Source organism: Brachionichthys hirsutus, chromosome 6 (genome assembly GCF_040956055.1).
Source record: "Brachionichthys hirsutus isolate HB-005 chromosome 6, CSIRO-AGI_Bhir_v1, whole genome shotgun sequence".
Taxonomy (NCBI): Eukaryota; Metazoa; Chordata; class Actinopteri; order Lophiiformes; family Brachionichthyidae; genus Brachionichthys; species Brachionichthys hirsutus.
The window spans coordinates 13348372-13368774 of NC_090902.1; the positions used below are offsets into that span (position 1 = coordinate 13348372).

Here is a 20403-nt window from a genome sequence, read left to right on the forward strand (position 1 = left end):
ACAGACACATCAGGGTGGAACTTTGTGTGGAGGTTCTGGTCCATCTTAATGCAACGGGTTCTATCGAGATGAAGCCCCAAAATGTAACTTTTATTCATTTCTGCCAGCTTCCAGTATGCTTCACGGTTGAGCTTAATAACTGTGTGAGTAACTGTAGACTGCAGGCGATTCAGCAAAGGGTTGCAATAGGTCGACATTCATTAGCAGAGCGCTAACGGTTGTTGTGTAAAATCACTTCCCTTGTAAGAGCACAGCCCTGTGATGAACTGGCGGCTTGTCCAGGGTGTACTCCGCCTCTAACCTGGATGGATGTAAGAAAACAGACATTAGCATTTTTATTTCACTCGCAATATATAATTCATACTGACTTTGCTAAAGTAACATTTGAACGTAAGTAGGTGAAAATATTTTTTTTAAACAAGTTAATGGAATGTTGTATTTCCTGAAAAGAACCCGGTTTATGGAACAGCCCAAAAGAGAAAAAAGCATTAAAACTACGACGTTGATTAAACACAGAAAACTGTTTGTCCCGTTTTGCTCTGTCCTGATGTCACTGATATTATATAGCTTTCTTTTAAATTAAAATTGAACATTACATTGGGATTGAAGGTTGTGAGAGGCCGTTGACCTGTAATTATTTTTTTTATTATTATTACGTTGCCGTATGTATTTTGGGCAGAAAGGGGAGAAAGGGCAGAAGATGTAAGACAAATCTTCTGTCTGCTCCATTTTTTTCAGGATGACAGATCTTTTTGTCTGTGTTAGATTGTCTATTTCGGGGGGTAATCACGGGACATGCGACGTCAGGTTAGAGTGTCTATTTGTGCGTCATCACTCCTCTCTCTGTTCGGTTCTGAAGTGACACTTTCCTGGAACCAGCTACGCCATGACAGAGAAGGGTCAGAACTCTGGCTGTCACTATGAAATGTATTATAAAGTGCAGTTAAAGATAAAATGAGGCTCCAGTACTGTGAGTTAGCGCGATAAAGTGGGGACGTTTAATCGTCTTATTGTAAAAGGCAAAACGTTTGGTTTCCTTGGAGACTGTTCTTTCCCTGATATGGTGAAGGATCTAAAATAATTAATTGTAGGTTTGTTACTGGGCAGAATAATAATAGATAGAAGACTAGGAATATACGGAATCCTTTCCTGGAAGCACATTACAGCTTTATCAGAGAAGTCTGTATTCCATTTTGTACGTAACTTACCGTCTGATTCTTTCATTTGCTCCAAGTCTTCATTCAATTCAGTAAAATAGTCATTAATAGTGAAACAAATGATGCGATGCTTTCATAAATGAAGTAGTACCCTCACAAGTACTTCCACAAACCTTCCTGATTACTGTTGTACAGCAATACTACGTTTGTATTTCCCTTTATGCAATGATTGAATGTCATTTAATGAGTTTTTTTAGTTTTAAGTGATCTGTGGTTCATCTTTTGAGCTCAGTTAGAGTACTCTACAGTTGCATTGCAGATTAGGTTAGGTCTTTTCTGGGTTTAACTTAATATTTGTCCATTTGCTTTTCCAGCCAATCACAGTGAGCTATACACGCACACAGGTCATTCTTCGTGAGAATTACATTTCTCATCCAGACAGAGATGAGTCTGCTGCCTTTTTGAAACAATAATGATGAAAATCTTTTTTCTTTTCTTTTTATCTGCTCTTTGTCACTGTCTCTCCCGCTCTTCTGCCCCTTGGCCTTCACTGAAGAAAAAACTCAAAGGTGCAGATCAGTCACGCCCGCGTGGAAGACTCTGGCAACTACACCTGTGTGGCTGAAAACTCAAGAGGACAGGAAAATGTCACGAGTATAATCAGCGTGCAGATCTGTGAGCAGCGGCACATCCATGTCTGTCTGTCTGTCTGTCTGTCTATCTATCTATCTATCATTATCTGTTCTTTTGCTGCGCTCCTAAGCTCAATGATGACCCATTCTCATACTAAAACCGGATTAACACGCATTCTAACAATATACAAGAACCTATTATCCTGTATCAATTATAGCCTTGCTTATCATCTAAATGCAATACTAATGTGTTAGTGTCGTTTTCCTGCACCAGCTTACAGCGTCCGTCCGGCTCTGCTATCCGACTGTTTTATGGGCGGTCGAAATGTTCCACAAGAGAACCGAGTATTTACAGAACAGTAAGAAGGGGTATATATCACTCGCACATATACCTATAAGAGTTTGAAAGGGAGAAGACATTCTTAGGGAGGGTTGTGGGAGGAGGTGTGCCGCTCTGAATTCGGCCCTTTCCACTCACAAAACCAAGAAGCTGAGCTGCAGCGCTGCAGCGAGCACGGGAGAGTGACTAATGCACAGAATGCAGATAGATTTGTCACACTAAGCTCTTTGAAATTCACTGAGGAGGTCTTAAAGGTATGTGGCACAGCGAGGTATATGACGTGCGTTATTACGCCGGCCATAACATTTGCACACTTGCTATTTTACAGAGGCGTGACATTGAGAAATGTGTGCATGTCTTCCCTGTGTGACTGTCGTCCTCGCAGTGACCGCCACCACCCCGCTGCCGGGCGTGAGTCACGTGAGGCGCTGCAACGACTCAGAGAAGGCTTACTGTGTCAACGGAGGAGACTGTTACTTCATACATGGTATTAACCAGCTGTCCTGCAAGTAAGTTTTGTTGCTCAGTTGCCTCCCTTCCCCTCAGTCATCACCCCCCACCCCCCCTCTCTCCTCCCTCCCCTCTCTGTCTCTGCGGTGTCACCACCTGGTCTTCTATTCCCTGTTTGCACCCTCCACACATTCATGCACCTGCAGCCCAACTAGCCACTCACTGTGCACGCTTTTCAAAGATTTGTTGTTTGCAGTTTTTAGAAAATGTCTGTCACCTTAGGAAACGTTTCTCTTCATAGAGCAGCAGCAACTGAAGACTTTAACTTGTTTGCATTGCAAGTCTTGTTTGTAAAATCTGTATTTTTCATAAGCTGATTGCTAGCGTGAGAGAATTTGTCTGAATGACTGAATATTTGATAATGGCTTTGCATACCACACTGGTGATACTCAGGCCCGGTCCCTGTTACCCCACTCATGAAGGCTCCCCTTCATTTAGAGGATTGAGGGCAGTGGTCCTCCAAAGCCAGGCCTCCACAGGAGGCAGTTTCAGATGCAGAATCAAAGCAGAGAGGTAGAAGACAGGATTAGCAAATCCTAGAACTGGAAAATTGCAACTGTTCTGTTAAAAAAAAAAAAAAAAGAAGTGTAGAAATGTAACTAGAATATGATTAATGTGGATGAAAGTGAATGGACAATCAAAATGTATTTCTGAATGCAGTTTTGTGTTATTTCTGCCTACTCTTTTGTTCTGTCCAGTAAATCAGGTCAGATTTGTCATTGGTTTATAATGGTAGCAGCAACAGGTTTATGTAGAACTAGAATAAGGACGTCTGAGCAAACTTTAGATGTTTCCCTGCTTCCACCTGATTCAAACAGATCAGCTGCAGAACCCTGACAGCGGCATATTCATTTGAATCAGGAAGTAGAAATATCCACTTGGTCAACATAGTTTGCATTACTTCAGGATGTTCCATTAAGCTTTTAAGATTTAGTGATGACCCAGCCAGGTGGATGCGCCTTTAATTGTTTGAGCCGTGTGCAGAGCGCTGACGGTCTGCTTCGATCAATTATATATATAGCAATCAGAGCCATTTTAAAAGCAAAGCAAGGCAATGAAACACGAACGGTTTTTAAATGCATTTATATGAATGAGAATAAAAAATATTTAAAAAAATTACAGATGCGAAATATGTTTTAGGTCAGGCATGGGCAAACCCAGGCCCGGGGGCCATATGCGGCCCGTTGGTCTTTTTAATCCGGCCCGCCAAACTTGTCCAAATTATATTACATTAAATAAAATTGTATTATAATTAAACCTCATTCATTTGACCTTTTCCCTGTAATGCTGCCTGTAAAAGGCCAAATCCTTTAATGCAATAGCTTTCATGTGTCATTTATATTAGCTCACACAAATACTCCATCCACCTGTTCTTGGTCCGGCCCCTCTGTCAAATTTTAGAACCTATTGTGGCCCGCGAGTCAAAAGGTTTGCCCACCCCTGTTTTAGGTTCAGTCTTGTTATCTGACATGGTGCTAATTAAACACATATTTCTGTCTTTACATCCAACAAAAGTGTGTTTTGGATTGCTTTCTTGTCAACCTGCACACCACAGTATTGATCAGTAAGAGTTTTAACAGGTGTAAAAAGTTGACGAAGAGCCTCCACAGACTTAATATACTGTATTAAGTGTGGCCTGTTGGCCACTGACACACACTTTACAGACTGAGGGCAGCCATGCAGTAAAGCAGAGCGGACACAAGACACAAGACTCTAACTGTCGTAAGATGTCGGGCGATTCCGTCCTTTTCTCTTGATACTCAGCTATCAGAGCGCCTGCAAAGCTAAATTAGTGTTGGTCACTGATTGATCATCTATCACCAGCCCCAGCTAAGCTCATTGCTCAGCAATCAGCTAATGTATTGATAAGTATTAGCTCTACTTTAAATAAGTGATTTGATTTCTCTGTAGATCTCTAACAGCTGCAAAATTTGACAGGATCGTGGTGCCGACTCATCTTTGAGAAGTGAGGTTGCGAGAAGCAACCGAAAAATGATGGTCTCCCAACACCTTGTTTCTTAGGGTGCTTTCCCACTGCGCCAAGAGGACTCGGTTCCTTTGGGAGCAAATTCCTGCATTTATAATTCGTTGAAAGGTCTGCGTTCCCACTGTGATTTCTACACGGAACGAACTTTCAGAGCAACGTCGCGTGGCTGAAAGGGGCGCTCGTCGATTGGACAAAGTAGAAGGGGAAGTCCCGCCCCTTTTAGTTCTGGCCCAAATCATAAATGTTACACAACACTAGTCGTTTTTAACAAACACAAAGTCGCTGGGGATCCGTAAAGTGTCCGGATCAGTTCAGAACAACGGAATGAAAAACTATCGCTCTGCCGAACAGCTGACTCTCCGCTCCGCGCTGGGCTGTGTTAAAACTCTGTGGCGCTGCGGGGAGAAGTCGCATCAGTTACCGGTGATACGTAGCTGGTTTGGAAAAAAATATTAAAGTATTATAACGCATATTTAGTTAATGAAATCTACACACAGCAGTGCATATTTCGCCACTTTTATTTTTTTTGGAGCAGCTTGGAGTGCTCGCTGTACTTCCTCTACCGGAGACGCACCGCGTAGAGCGTCACTACGTACGTTGCTCCGTCCTTTGCTCCGCCGAAAGGGACCGAGACCCTCCTTTTCAGGCGGACTTTTTTGATCCTCTCCAGAGTCCGGCTGCGCGTTCCCACTGGCCCAAACGGAGCGGATTATCCGAGAAAAGGAACTCTGGTCCGTTTTAAAGGGAGCAAACCGCGCAGTGGGAACGCACCCTAAGGCTGGTCAGAATTACATGTCATTCCTGCGTTCTTGAAACTATCTCCCGCTGATGAACACGCGGCTGCGGCGCCATCATCCTGCTCTGTTGGGCCCTCCTTCCATTCCCTCTTCTTTTCTCTGTCACGGTTTGTGTTGTTCCGGTTCAGCAGAGTCAGCTCAGACATCTTGACAAATATCCAGAGCATATTTCCATGACTCACACGCATTCATCAGCCCGGGGAGTGGGGAGCAGGGCTCGTAGAAAGTAATTGTAGCGTCTCTGTTTTTTTTGTTTGTTTGTTTGTTTTTTATAATGCCCTTTAACCAAAATTACAGTGGGAGGATGTTTTCCCAGTAAAGATGTTCAAGGTTGAGGGGTGTTATAACATTATAGCCTGTAGCTCCCTATGCTAATGGGCAAAAGGTGTAAATTGGCAGCGTTTTGCCACGTGCATGTGGTGTGCATTAACTGGTGAACTATGCCAGTGGTTGTAAGATAAAGTACAACAAACAATTATTTTCCACTTTGCGTTTTGTGTTTTTTGTAAACCAAAGGCTACAAGCCTTCAGTTCCATCTTGCCGCACATACTGGGGGCACGAGTGCATCACCGTGTCGATAACAGACGGTGTTTGTAGTTGTGCATGATCAAAAGCTTTGTTGCTGCTGTGGATGGATCTGCTAGAAATCCTGAAGATCCTCTGGAGTCTGTTCTACATTTACATTCTTCTTTGTTTCCACATTTGCATTTCCATTATACATTTCAGTCTCTCTCTCTCTCTCTCTCTCTCTCTCTCTCTCTCTCTCTCTCTCTCTCTCTCTCTCGCTATCTCTCATCTGATATACCTTCCGGTCATTGCTGAAGGATAAATGGGGATATATTTTTTTTTCATAGTGCTGACAAGCAGAAAACTTTGTTTGAGAGGGTGCATATAGACATTGTGAGCTCGGTACAGAGAAGTCTAGGGGTAGAAAATGTGCGTGATTGTATTAAATATGGACGCACTGCATGTTGCAAGAGCTACAGCAGCCGAGAAGGATAGAACAGTAGCAGCAGTTAACGGCCCGCCCAGGCAGCCTCTCATCCTTTGCTGGTCTGTGCGTTTTGGGCCAGTGGATAACAGAATGTAAATAAGGTTACCTACTGAAATCCACACGTCAAGACACTCACAAGCTGAAAATCAGTGCAGAAAAACAACAACTTAATATCCCTGAAATGTGCGGCGTATTTGTGGACGACAGTACCTACAGAACGGCACCCTGGCTCAAACAGAATGTTGTTATCTCTGTAAGTGGAGATCAGAACACACACACATGCCCTCTGGCTCGCTGTTGGCAGGCCAAGCTCAGCGTCTCGCTTACTCAACGCTCCTTTCAACATTTGTTGTAGCCGTCAGTGCAGCGTTGCAAATAGCTCTGATTCTGACGTAATCCCAACTTTGCTGGTCGCCGAATGGAGCATTAGCATTCGCATTGTGTTTCCAGCTATAGGTTAAAAATGACATTTCCCCCCCCCCCCTTTGGAATCACTAAAGTCGATTTACATTTAATCTAATCTACAAATGCCATGAGCACAGATGCCTTTTTAATTTGATGAGCCTTTGTATAATACAGGAAACAAAATGAATCCCAGGCTTTGTTTGCCTTCAGATAGGTGGAACAAAAGGTTTACCTTCTACTGGACTGATAAACAGTACAGTCTGGGGGGGGGTTGGAAGAGAGTGAGGCCAAATGAGAAGCAGAGAGGGGAAAACAAGAAAGGCTGTACAGTGAAAGCTCTGCCGGCTCGACTGCTTCTGGGAGTCTTCCACCTCACCCACTCTGCTCTATTTATAACTCTATGGGAAATTGCTGAGTGGGCTCTTCTGCGGGGGTTTCGCTGTAATTGATTCAAAATGCAAGTTGTCTCTTTGGTGGTGAGACAGAGGAGAAAAGGAAACCCAGTCGGTTGTATAGATGTTTTAAAACTTTCAGGACAAACGTTTTAAACTGCATTTTAAACCCGTTTTTGACCAGATACTAAATCACTGTGATAAACACAGCGTGGATATCGGAGCCGGAGCTCCCTGCCATCCCATAATCACTGTAACGCGGCCACACCCATAATACCCTACCGCTGTCATTCATCTACAGCGTAATGTAGACTGCTGTTGAATCTCATTTCCTATAACATGTGTATGTTTTATCTGGCCGCAGTAAAAGCTGCCCCCCCCCCCCATCAATTATGGCAATAAAAATATTAAATCAATTACTGCTGGCTGGTCGAGAGCCACTGCGCCTATTATAACACACAGTTCAAGACATTTCAGAATTTAAAACACTCTACTCACGAGATAGTTTTTTCTCAAAGACAGCAATTAACACGAGGTCCTGTAAGAAGTTGTCTTTATACTTGGTAAGGATTCGTATAATATAATGTATTTACAGCACCAGTATTTAGCATGGAATATTTGGAATGATCAATGTGTGCATTGTTTTTCCAGTTGCATTGAGTCAGTGGGGATTCTAGTTGTTTTGTCAGTTTGAACAGCGTATTCTGCAGCTGGATGTAAACTGTTGTTTATGCACAAGAAATACCCGAACCTTTTCATTTATTCTCATGCTTGCACACTTTGTATGTGTTTAAGTAATCAGGTTCTACACATCTGTGTTTTTTACTGGTTTAACAATACTATTTTACTTCTTTCTTTCTTTTTTTTTTTTAGATCAATGATTTTGCAAACAGAATTTGTAACGATTTGCTATTTCACAGATGCAAAACACAAACTATGCAATGAATGTGTATTGAAATTTTTTTATTTAAATCTTTAAAAATGACAATATTTTCTCTTCTCTTTCAGTAATTGTAGAGAATCCCCTTTTTTATCCCTCTAAGTTAGGATAAACTGCAAAACAACAAGTCTTAAAAGTGCAAGTGAATTATAGTTTTTCTCAAACAAAATACTTTACGAATAAACTAGAAAAGCACTCGGAATTTGACACAGTCACGTAGAGCTTGGATCTCTATCTCACCACCGAATTTCATCTGGATCGGAAAAAAATACTACATTTTAACATTAAAACTCCATTTACAGATTCAAAAATCAGTTCCAAATACACATCAACTCCGATTCACTTTGACCTTTCATGGTTGGTGTATAAAGATACCAAGAACCATTTAGAACCTTTTGATGATGATCCAGATCACCATGTAGACGGTGTAAATCCAGTTAGGAGGAGCGTGAGCTGCTCGGCGGAGGTCTGCGCTCTCTGAGTGCTTTTCTAGTGTTTATAAATTAATTATTATAAGACATTATATTCATGTCATATATTTCTAGACTTCGTCATAGCTGCTCTGATCAATAATTGATGTTAATAATGGTCAAATAACCAAGCGTAGTGTGAATGTAGTCACTAGTATTGACCTGACTGCAGTCTATAGAACATCTCCATCCTTTTGATCTTTGCCACTTAATCTTATTGCAATAGAAACGTTAACAAGTCACATTTATTTGTTATTTTGAAATAATATTGGACTCTCATTAAAAATAAGAACTTCCTGAACATAAACATAATCATTCAAACAGAATAAGCCCATCTAGCATACGTGTGTGCGTGCGTGCGTGCGTACGTGCACTTCAGCATCAGAGGGGTCGCAGGTTAAAGACTTTATGTTTGATCGCTCCTACTTCCTGCGCCACCTTCACATGACCTCACATGACCTTCACGACTGTGACAATGTCTTTCCTGTAGTAGTGATGTCAGAGTAATGGCAGTGATGTCAGAGTATGCAGGTCATCTCTCGCTCTCTGTGTGTAGTTGGTGGATTGTGCTGTTTCTAATCCCTCATCTCTCTCCTCTCTTATGCCCCCCCCCCCTCTCTTTCCTCCCTACTCTTTCTGTCTCTGTGATCTCCTCTTTCCTCCCGTTTTCTTCGCTCTGTATCTTTAACCCTCCCCACCGCCTCCTCCCTTTCTCCCCTCTGTGTCTTGTTTTCCCTCCATCAGGTGTCCTAATGACTATACGGGGGACCACTGTCAAAAATCCGTCATTGCCGGTTTCTACAGTATGTCCATTTTCTCTTGTCTGTCTCCTTCTCACTGAGATGCTGCATGCTACATCGGAGGGGTTGGATGGAGGGAGTATTCTGTGTGTGATTGTATGTGAATGTGCGTTTGCACGACTCTGTTTCCACCCCTTCCTCTCCCCGTCTCCCCTGGCTCCTCTGTGGTGGTGGCCATAAGAATCAAAACTATTTCTAAATTAAGCATGAGGTATTTTGGATTTTTAAACATCAGTTGATATTATAATTTAGTGAGCATGACATACTGGAGGCTTGATCCAGGAAAAAGTATTGTACCATAATTTATTCACCTGCACAGAAAGAAACAGAGGAGACAGAACTCACATGATAAACAATGCAGAAATGACATTATTTGATTTCGCTGGGATGTACGCTCAAATTTCTAGCAGTAAATTAAATGAAACTGAGGGGATATAAGTCGTTAGTCATTATTACTGTATGATGTTCCTTTATTTAACAAAGAAAAAAAAATCCATGATTGATTTTACATTTTGGAGCATGACTGAAAAATGATGCTTCACGTCAATATAATTCTTTGAACATCTGACGCTCAAGAAGGGACATCGGCTTCAAAAATGAATACGATTTGTAGTCCATATTCGATGTCTTAAATCTTAAATTAGGATTAGAAGGTGTCGATGGTTATATATCTATCTGATATTGAGTTTCATATGTGAGATTTCTTGATGAAAGGTGATCAGGAATGTGATAACCCTGAGCCTCCGTGGACCCTTTGGTTTAATCTGGGGCTCAGTGCTGCTTGAAATGTTCCAACGTTGATGTGTTTTGATTCTCATCTCAATGTAATTAAATCAAAGGAATAGTTTGACATTTTAGTGACGTGCACTTAATTATTTAGAAGGTAGTGTTTCGAAAATGAAACCACAACCAAGAATCGAGACTGTAAGGGGGGGGGGGGGCAGCCAGCTGTTTTGTTGAGATGGAATACAGGTGCACCAATGGATGAAGGGGCTAAAGGCCTTCTAGCATCTCTGCAAGCTCATTAACATATAACATATTTATTGTTTCATTGCTGCTCAACTTGTATTTAAAAGCTGACATTTGTGTGTTTCTCAGGTTGTACGATTCCAGATTGTTTTGTGGGCTGATGACTCGAGATTCTTTTGTCTTTAAACTTACCGGTAGCTTATTCTGCCCTCTGTTGCTCAGTCTTCATGTTAAGCTAAGCTAACGGTCTTATAGCTGGAGCGTCATATTTATCATTGTGATGCCAAACCTATAGAAACATATATATGGAGCGTCCCCAAAATGTCAGACTATTCCTTTAAATGACATGGATGCGGATGTGGCTCTCTCCTGTGATTGCGTGGGCAGTGACACGGGACCTCGTATATTCTGTATTGGTAAAATCACATGATAACCAGAGGTTTAAAAATGCAAGGGAGGTTCATTTGTCCTCCCTTTATCCCTTAGAAAAAGGGATAAAGTTGGGGGCGGAGTCATTCTCCTGCTACTGGCCCAGCAATCACTCAGAGATCAAAGAGAAATCCTCCTCTTCTTCTCGTGTCAGACGTGTTGTCATGTTGTCCTGCTTTGTTGTTTGCCTGTTTACACACTGAATAATGTTCGACAGTTTGCACTTCAGGATATATGACGCTATTAGTAACATTTATTTTGAGCTCTTCCTGAAATCTTCCTGGTGCTGTTGTGCTTTTATTTTTGCCTTGTGATACTCTTTCAGCCAGTCAAAGGAAGTGCTGCTTTGAATCCACGCTGACTCGTTATGGCTGTGCTTTTCAAGTGGTGCAAAAGTAAACCACAGTCCAAACCTTAGAGCAGTAAGGCTACGACAGGACGGCTTTTCATGTGGGCGTCTCCTTTTACGGCCAGCAATGCATGCGAATCTGTGGACATTTGGAAAGCTGATATGATGTCCCTGTAAATCATATGAAAAGCTAGCACGGCTTTATGCAGCAGCAGTGGGACAAAGTGCTACGCTAGGGGTATGCTGTGATCAATATAAAGGCGCACAATTAGTCAAATGAGTTACAGCACCCCCCCCCCCCCCCCATTTGCTGTGCCAGCCTCATCAACTGTACTGTGTTTTTATGTTGGACAGTAACTCACTGCTTTTTTTTTTCAATCTTTTGTTTTCTTGATATTTTTCTTTTATCTTCTTTTCTTTATATTTCTGTCCGATGTTGTTTACTCCAGAAATGAGGTCTAGTAAATATAGCAGTAAGTGATGTGGCTTCTTGTCTTGCTGTCTTTGTCTGTCTGTCTGTCTGTCTGCCTGCCTGCCTCTGCATGCCTTTTCCTGCCTGTTGGCTTCTCTTTCCTTCTGACTTTTGTTCATTTTCTCCCTCTTGATTTCATTTGGTTCAGGGTTTTTTTGCCTGTCGTTTCGGGGGGGGGGGGGGGGGGTCACAGAGCTGAGGCTGTCTGAGTTGTCTGTCTCTTACTGGACCCTACACAAGTAAATTGCTGTAGCTGACAGCGCAGCTTAACTTATATCCTGGTTCAACGTATACAGGGCATGAAGTAATAAATTTGCTCTAAAGTGGACATTACACCTGACCCTATCTGTCTCTTTCTTTTTGCCGTGACAACTTTCTGCGCTGGCAGATCTTCTCAGAATTAAATTTATGGGTATGGAACATTATTATTCATTTTGCTGTGCTTAAAGGGTTTTGCCAAGATCCTCTCACATTCACACATTATTGTGCCATCTTCTTTCTAAAATCAACAACTGGGTCTCCCTCAACCTGTCCCTCTTTTTCTCCTGCCCACTAACCTCCTTAATGAAAGACATACAACCTCCCTTCTCTGCATGCAAAGAGACAAATTAACCAGGAAGGATGCATCAATGAAAGTAGGTGCATAGTTGGCGCAAAAAACACAATGCAAGTGGCCTAATGCGCATCCACGTTGTGTTTATCGGGGCACCAAATCAGAGCAAAATTCAGCCTCGATACATCCGAACCTGTTTCACATCAGCGATAAATACAAGTATCTGGCTCGTCCTCTGGGCTTTGGCAATGTATGCATATTGGCTTCAGCAGCCTGTCGAATAAAAACATGCAAGCTGCAAGTATTTCTGCAAAGTGCTGCCAAGAACGACCAAAAGCCCTGACAGCATAGTCTGTCCTTATTCTTCTGCCCTTGATTGACTCTGTCAGAGCCGAGAGCTCGTCGGTCCTAAATCAAGATTGCAGTTGGCCCCCCTGTGCCAGCGAGCGCGCCTCTCCATTTTCCGTTTACCTTTCTGTATCAGTAACCCGTGACACGCACACAATGCCGGGCCAAGGCTTTCGTAGGCTTTGTCAGTCCCTACAGAGGCCCTTTATTTAGAAACTAACACCCCGTCCCCCCATCCTTGCCCCCCTTTCCTTCCCTTCAGTGGCATTTCGTGAACAGTTTGACGGAGGGGAGAGGGGAAAAGGTGAGCTGAGGTGAGGAAATAGGTAAAGGGAACAGTTTCTGATTCACCTGGCCCTGTTTAAGGAGAAAAATTAATTTTAACATAAATCCATCTTTCTGATCTATTTTGGCTCCTTTTCAAGCAGGTTTCTGTAAGAACCACAGCTAGAAACAGGAAAAGGCCGTTTTATGCCACTCGTTTCCTAATAGTGAGGTAAAACGACGGCGTCACAAAGATCACAAACAGACGGTTTATGACATTGGAAGACTACGATTGGTCCACACGGACTTTAATTAGACCATAACTAATAACCCGGGGCCTCTGTAATCCTGTTTTGGTAGATAAGAGGACAAAGTCAGGCCAGTGTTTGGATCATCCTTCTGGTCCTGCTCCTTCTCCCCTATCGATCCCCTTCCCTCTCCTTCCATCTGACAGGTTCCTACTTCTCTTCCTACCTCACCACTTAACCTTTCCTCTTTTTATTCCCTCCCTCCCTCCCTCCTCTCCTCATGTTTCGTTGTGTTTATTGCTTCCTTTGTCATCGTGTTGTTGCGCTTGCCATTCTGAGTGTTACACCACAACAGGCCCAGAAGAATGAACGCACGGATGACGTACCATCGAAAAGGCAGAATCACAAACCTGTTAGGACCTGAAGAGCTGAACTGCAGTTTTATATCATCCAAATCTGTCAACAGATGTTCTCAAAAATGTCATAACATTTAGCAAGTGTGAAGAGTATGTTTAAAAAGAATATGGTTAATTATTTGTGAATCAGTTTCATATGCAAATATTTTTCATAGTCTTTCACAGATTACTGTTACACCCGTTTTTCTAGTCAACATAATTAAACTAAAACAGGGCTCAGAGTACAGCAGTTCACTTATCCTAAAATTCAGAAGATAAATCTAATCTGGGACCTGAACCAATGATTGGCCTGGAATATTTGTTCATATGAAAATCTACACCAAACTAGAAAAGCACTCAGACTCATACCACTCGTAATTGGATTTACACCGTCCACACGGTGATCTGGATCATCATCAAAAGGTTCTAAATTGTTCGTGATATCTTTATACACCAACCATGAAAAGTAAAAGTGAATCAGAGTTGAAGTGTATTTGTAAATTATTTTTGAATCTGTAAATGGGGTTTTAATGTTAATGTGTAATATTTCTTTCCTAACGTCATTCTGTATCCGATCCAGATGAAATTCGGTGGTGAGATAGAGCCCCCCACCCTACATGACTGTTGCAAATTCCATAAACGTCGGTCAATAATAAACCGAGATATTGTGGAACAAATTTTGAAGCTCCATTAACTGCAATGTTACAGAAAATGTCAAAGTGATTCAGAATCCAGGATCTCTTCTGGATTATCCCCAACGTTTAATCAACTGTTCCTGGTAACATCCCCAACATTTCCTGAAAGTTTCATCCATATCCGTCCAGAATGTTTTGCGTTATCTTGCTAACAGACAGTCAGAGAAAACATAACCTCCTCGGCGGAGGTAAATATAATGAGGTCTGGCTCAGAGTCCATCGTCCCACTGAGCTTCATAGAACTCCATGTTGTCCTGCTGACAATCCAACAAACAGACTTGACCTCCATGGACGAGATTAACATTATAGTGCTAACGCTCATGTTAGCTGCACGTTGCTGCAGATAGCCAGTGAAGAGTAGAACAAGCGTTGAACATATTTCTCCTCCAGGCATGATTAGTAATATTATTTTGTACTCAAGCTAAAGTGTTTATAATAGTTGTCGCATCTGCTCGGCCTTAACCAGGTCTGCTTGACCATTGGAACTCATAAGAGATCACTGAGGCGATGAATCCACCTCTCTAACTCAGCAATGATAATCTTAACAACATCCTTGTGGTGCGTGAAGCAGCGTTATTTTAGTGTGTGCATTTCTAAGCTCAGGGAGAATCATTTACGATTCTAAAACTCATGTACTCTGAGCCTGACATGAGGTCAAATATTTCAAGCTAAACAGTCGAGATTAAATTCTAATTAAAATCAAACTAAATAATGTTGGTTGGAATTGGGACCAGATTAGTCTACTAATATTTTCTTCACACGTTATAATCTCCTTTTTGTTTCACCTCCAGTGGTTTAACCTCTGACCTTCCTGCGTAGACGTAGGCGTGTTTCCTGGGCCCTTGCGACATCACCGATGGGTGCGAACTGACCACCCTGCTGTTGTAGCTGCAGTCATTTCTGCCTCGAAATTCAAATCTCAAGCCGGTGTGGTGTTAACACTTTGAACAGGAACAATGCTTATTTTTCTTTTAATGATCTCATCCACGCAGGCATGCGTTCAGATCCCCTCCAGCGCCACCTGTAGCATTACATCTCCATGGCCATTGTAAACCAATTAGTATAGGGACAGCAGGAAGTCTGTGTCAGGATGTAGGTTCACCACTCATCACATTTTTGAGCTTGTCGAATTACTCCTGTGTTGTAGAAACACTGTAGCACCGTTTAAACAGAGAGCCGTGTGGCATGGTGGAGCAGCAGATGTGTAAAGACAGCGCAGGGGCTAGGACGGCAGCAGATGACAGTGAGGAACCTGTGTGGTGTAGTTAACACAGATGGAGTAGCGCTCATGCTATGTGTCTGTGTGTGCGTGTGCATGTTCTCCTCCGTGTTGGAAATGTGTGTCTGCAATGCATGTGTGTGTGTGTGTGTGTGTGTGTGTGTGTGCGTGTGTGGTTTTTTTTTATCCACAGAGGCTGAGGAGCTCTACCAGAGGCGGGTGCTGACGATCACAGGCATCTGCGTGGCGCTGTTGGTGGTCGGCATCGTTTGTGTGGTGGCCTACTGCAAAACCAAGTATGTGTCTTGAATTAAAGATGAAATCAAATCAGTGTCATCACCAAAATCTACCTATGTGTACTTGTTTTACCCCCCCCCTCAAAAAAAAAAATCCCCTATGACCAATTTATCATAATGATGATGATTTGAATTAGACGACCTGTTCAATGTAGTTTAAAGAGAAAATGCATCTATAGTGGAACTATTGATAACTAATACAACAGAAGACAGTCCTTAACTAGTCATGTGGGGCCCTCAGCTGTCCTGCCACCGCAGGGCCACATGACTGATTGAGCCTGCTGGCTGCATCGCTCGGCTAGTGATCGGTGGCTTTGCTTGCCTGATAACTTGCAGTGTGTGAACATTCTGTCTGTGTAACAGTAGGGACACTGTACATTACAGGAAGAAAATGTAACAGGACAGTTCATTCTCTGGCGCCTTCAACCAGCTAGGATCCAAACAAAATACAAAAGGCATTGAAAATGGAAAACCAAACCACTGAAGTATTTAAACTTGCGATACTTGGACCAAGACAACCTCTCCTAAAGTACCCACGACCTCGACTGACCTGAGCTCAACCACAATTAACTGTACCTACATGTATATTATGTTTTTCTACACTAAATATAGAGCATTTGCTGTTGCTAGGCAACGCACTACAACCCACAATGGTTGTAAGAGTGAGGGTAAGGATGAGAAAAAAATAATACAAGTGACCACACACTGCTCACTTATTTCAGATCAAACTATAAACTTAGCAAATGATGATCAAAACTAAATTACTATTGTGTTATTGCATGGCTTATTTCTCATCTCATATTTTATTGAACGCTGTAGCTGCCGTAGGAGAAAACAGAATAACATGGAGGACAGAGAGGGAGACACTCAGGCCTAACGGGATCCTTTGATGTATAACTCCCATGTTTGGCTGGAGAAATAACACAATGAAGAAGACGCAGCAATGAAGAGAACAACAATACACATCATTTTCAATAATAATAATAAAAAACAGTTGGCACTAGTTGTAAATAGTTCATCAAGAGTCTCCTTATGAGTCTTTTAGGTCAGACGTCACAAACCAAAAAGGTTGAGAAACACTTTAAATGTAAAGTAGCAACCAATGGAAAAACAAATTCCCTGGAAATTCTCAACAGCCACTGAGTTTCTTTTGTTGGCACCATTATCTAGAAGGAGAGCAGCATTTATTCTGTCTGTAGGCAGTCACAGGAGGGTCATTCATTTGACCCAAATACTCATGACTTAACTTCAGTAAGTGGCCAAAAGGTAATGAGATGGAGATCTTGTCTCTCGTCACAATCGCTGCTTCGGGTTTAGCACGTTGTCACGTTGTTGCTTTCATCGCCACCCATCCAGGAAGCAGAGGAAGAAGATGCACAGTCACCTGCACCAAAACCAGAACCAGTGTATGGAGCAACCCAACCGCATGCTGGCCAATGGACCCAACCACCCCGGACCGGGACCCGAGGAGATCCCCATGGTTGACGTGGGTGTCAACAGCTGAATGTGAAGTTGTTGTTGTTTTTTGCTTTACTAGAGATGCTGGTTGAGCATAAATGTGGTGTCAGTGTTTGCTAATGTTCTGTTTTAGAACAATAAGCCAATAGCAAGAAGAATTCATCTTTTAGCTCGCATCCAGAAGTAGTCACATCTTGTACTCTCCAGACCGCCATCGCTTTGTCAGCGTGTACAGATTCTCTTGGAATAAACCTGATACTCTATAGCAGTACTTTCAATTAAACCAAAATGCTCTATAAATAGGATTTCTATGTCAGAAAGCTCTCAACTCTCCATTAATACTAAAGTAGCCACATAAGTAGAGCAAGTCAAAGAATCGGGCGTACCTAGGCAAACTTCACAGGATGCAAGGTTATTCATTTTATTGTTATTTTTTTACCCAGACTCCACCAAGAAGGTTGTTGCACCTACAGAAGAGTCCGGACGTGGCGGCACGTAACTCTCAGGCGTTAAAAAGAGGCCCAAAAACATTACCATCCTCCTGACGCTTTAAGCATGACTCAGCAACTATAAAGAGCAGTGAGGACTGATGAGGCGGCGCAACCGTCTGCCTCTCATCATACATGTATTGATGAGAGGATTTTCAGCACACAAATATAATGTGTCTATATTTACTGTGTGTTGTTTTTTTTTTATTGGAAAAAAAAAAAGCAGAGTTCAAGTACGGTACTCAGAGACTTGTGTTATTATGTGCGTCTTTTTACTGCAGTACATTTCCAAGAGCATCCCAACGACAGAGTGTGTCATCAGTCACGGAGCTGAAGGTGCAGGCAACTACGCAGGCAGCCGAATGTCAACCCGCTCGCACCACTCGACCACTGCCTCGCACGCCTCCAGGTGGCTACATACCAGCTATTTGTCTCCAGGAGATCAGGCTCAGTTGTCATTGGGACACATTTGAGAGTAATAGGAACATCGTTTCCCGGTCAAATATATGCTGCCCGTTTTTATTTCAGCTTGTTTTGAATCCTTTTGTAATATACTGTCCGACTTTGTTCCACGACTGGACAATATCAACCGAATAAAGAGGAAACGTGCAATCTCATCAGCACTAACAGGTCGGCCGTGTAGCAGAGATTTGAGTCTGGCTTTTTGTTATAGAGTTCTCGATTGCTTTAAAAGACAATGAATATGAAGAGTTTCTTGATACCCCAGCGTTCCTTCCTCCTTTGTATCCTCCTGCCTCCTCACTACGGTTGAAGCCTTTTAAACCTGCTCTGTCGACTCCCACATTTGCTAGACACGAGGAGCAGACGTGGAGCATGGAGCGAACGGAGAGTGTGAACTCAGACTGCCAGTCAGGTGGGCTGTCCAGCTCCGTGGGAACCAGCAAGTGCAGCAGCCCGGCGTGCATGGCGAGGAGGGCGGCCCACTGGGGCTGCACCGATGCTTCCAGTCCTGGAATGCACTACGGGGATTCCTACGACTCCCTCAGAGACTCGCCTCACAGTGACAGGTGTGTGTGTGTGTGTGTGTGGGGGGGGGGGGGGGTAGTGGTGGGTACTATTCTGGAACATTAATTAGGTCTTTGTGTGAAATGGTAGTGAAGATAAAGAAATATCTTATTGATATTTACCTCTGCCAGTGAGAGACGGATGAGCTTTGGGATTGATGGTGTTTGTTTGTCTGTAAGATACAGTGGAAAGTTCTCAATAGATTGTAAGGATTTTAACCTCATATGTTTACGCTGTACCTGCGAAGTTGTAAGGTATCCAGCTGGCTTTCAAGTCATGTCCTGAAAATTACAGCATAACGCCTCAAAACAGGGATCTTATCAAAGCTGTCGTTCGAGTCTTCCCCAGGAAACACAACCAAAATGGTCATGCCTTGACCAACTATAGGTGGATATTCAACCATTTATCAGTAAGATGCTTTAAAATTAAGGATAGCTTCATTCCAAATGAGCTCCTTTCAATAGAAAATAGCATCCTGGAGGAGGTGGTTTCTATCAGCTTCTATCTGCTGCTGGTTTAATGGCAGGTCAAAGGCTCTGGAGCAAAGCCACCGATAGTCAAAACATTCATATTACAGATAGTTATTATTAGGAATGTATTTTTGGAGGATTAAAAATTAGCTCCTCAATATCTCGGTTGATTATTGAGCAATGTTTATGGAATTTGCCACATTCATGTAGGGTGAGGGGGGGGGGCTCTATCTCATCACAGAATTTCCTCTAGATCACGTGTGCACGTTTCTTGGTGTTTTCTGTTAAACAGATCTCCTCAGCCATTACAGTGAGAGATGCTTTCCTCCTGGACATTTGAAGGTGCGTGTAATTCAGACGCCACGATAATCTCTCCGTTGTTTCTTTTGCCCAGGTATGTGTCGGCGCTGACCACTCCAGCTCGTCTGTCTCCCGTGGAGTTCCACTACCCCCCATTGCAACCCCAGGTGCCCAGCTTCCAGGTCACGTCACCAAACACAAGCCACGCCCTCTCCCTGCCTCACGCCGCTGCTGCCTACCACAGAGACGACAACATGCCCCTGCTACGAAGCCCCGACGTACGTTGGAAGGCAGTGCATAGATACATGTACATCTTCTGTAGTCACCATACGTCAGTAAATCCTTTGGAAAGACCCAAACCAGCAGCATGTCAGTCCATTTCTCAATGTTTTTATTTCCCTTCCCTGTCCGAGTGGTGGAGTGGTGCCTTTGATAGGACTATTTTCAGCTGCGGATTAATACACATATATTTAAATCAGCAGAAAGGTAGCTCTGCTGCCCTTGGACACAACATCAGTGATACCAGGAGGCATTGGGTGCTTCGGCTCTGCAGACTTCAGGCCCCTTCACCCCGGTGACCTTACAGGGAGTGATCGGTTCCAAGCAGCATTGGACCATGTCGCGCTGTCACAAACGCAATTTCACATGTTACTATCTGCAAACACTCGCTCTGGTTAATGGACTCAAGGGTGACTTTCAGTGCGTCACAACAGCTGCAGGGGTCAGTGTTAGGGTTCCTTTTTATTGGTACAGCGGATATAGGCCTGCCAGTGTTTCAGCCTTGCCCCAACAGAAGACATTAGCTGATCTGGGCAGAACACGACATAAACACTGGACGAGAGGTTCAGTGCAGAAGGGTTCAGCCTTCCACAGGTCAGAAGACTCTTGTCCAGGCGTCGTTTTGTCCCAGCTCTCCTCAGCTCAGGCTCTCACCTCCCCCTGCAGTAGGTCCTGCTTCTCATTATCCTTGGTGATATGGCCAACCATGGCGTGTATCTA

The 20403-nt window shown here is 43.0% G+C and overlaps 1 protein-coding gene across 1 annotated transcript in view; it reads left to right on the forward strand.

Moving 5' to 3' along the window:
• Positions 1-20403, forward strand: part of nrg2b (neuregulin 2b) — a 44131-nt gene that overhangs the window by 22957 nt on the left and 771 nt on the right. Inside the window, 9 exon segments of the mRNA XM_068740347.1 lie at positions 1714-1832; positions 2515-2638; positions 9370-9428; positions 12033-12056; positions 15560-15662; positions 17019-17148; positions 17890-18017; positions 18421-18636; positions 19499-19682. Coding sequence (XP_068596448.1) covers positions 1714-1832; positions 2515-2638; positions 9370-9428; positions 12033-12056; positions 15560-15662; positions 17019-17148; positions 17890-18017; positions 18421-18636; positions 19499-19682 — 1087 coding nt within the window.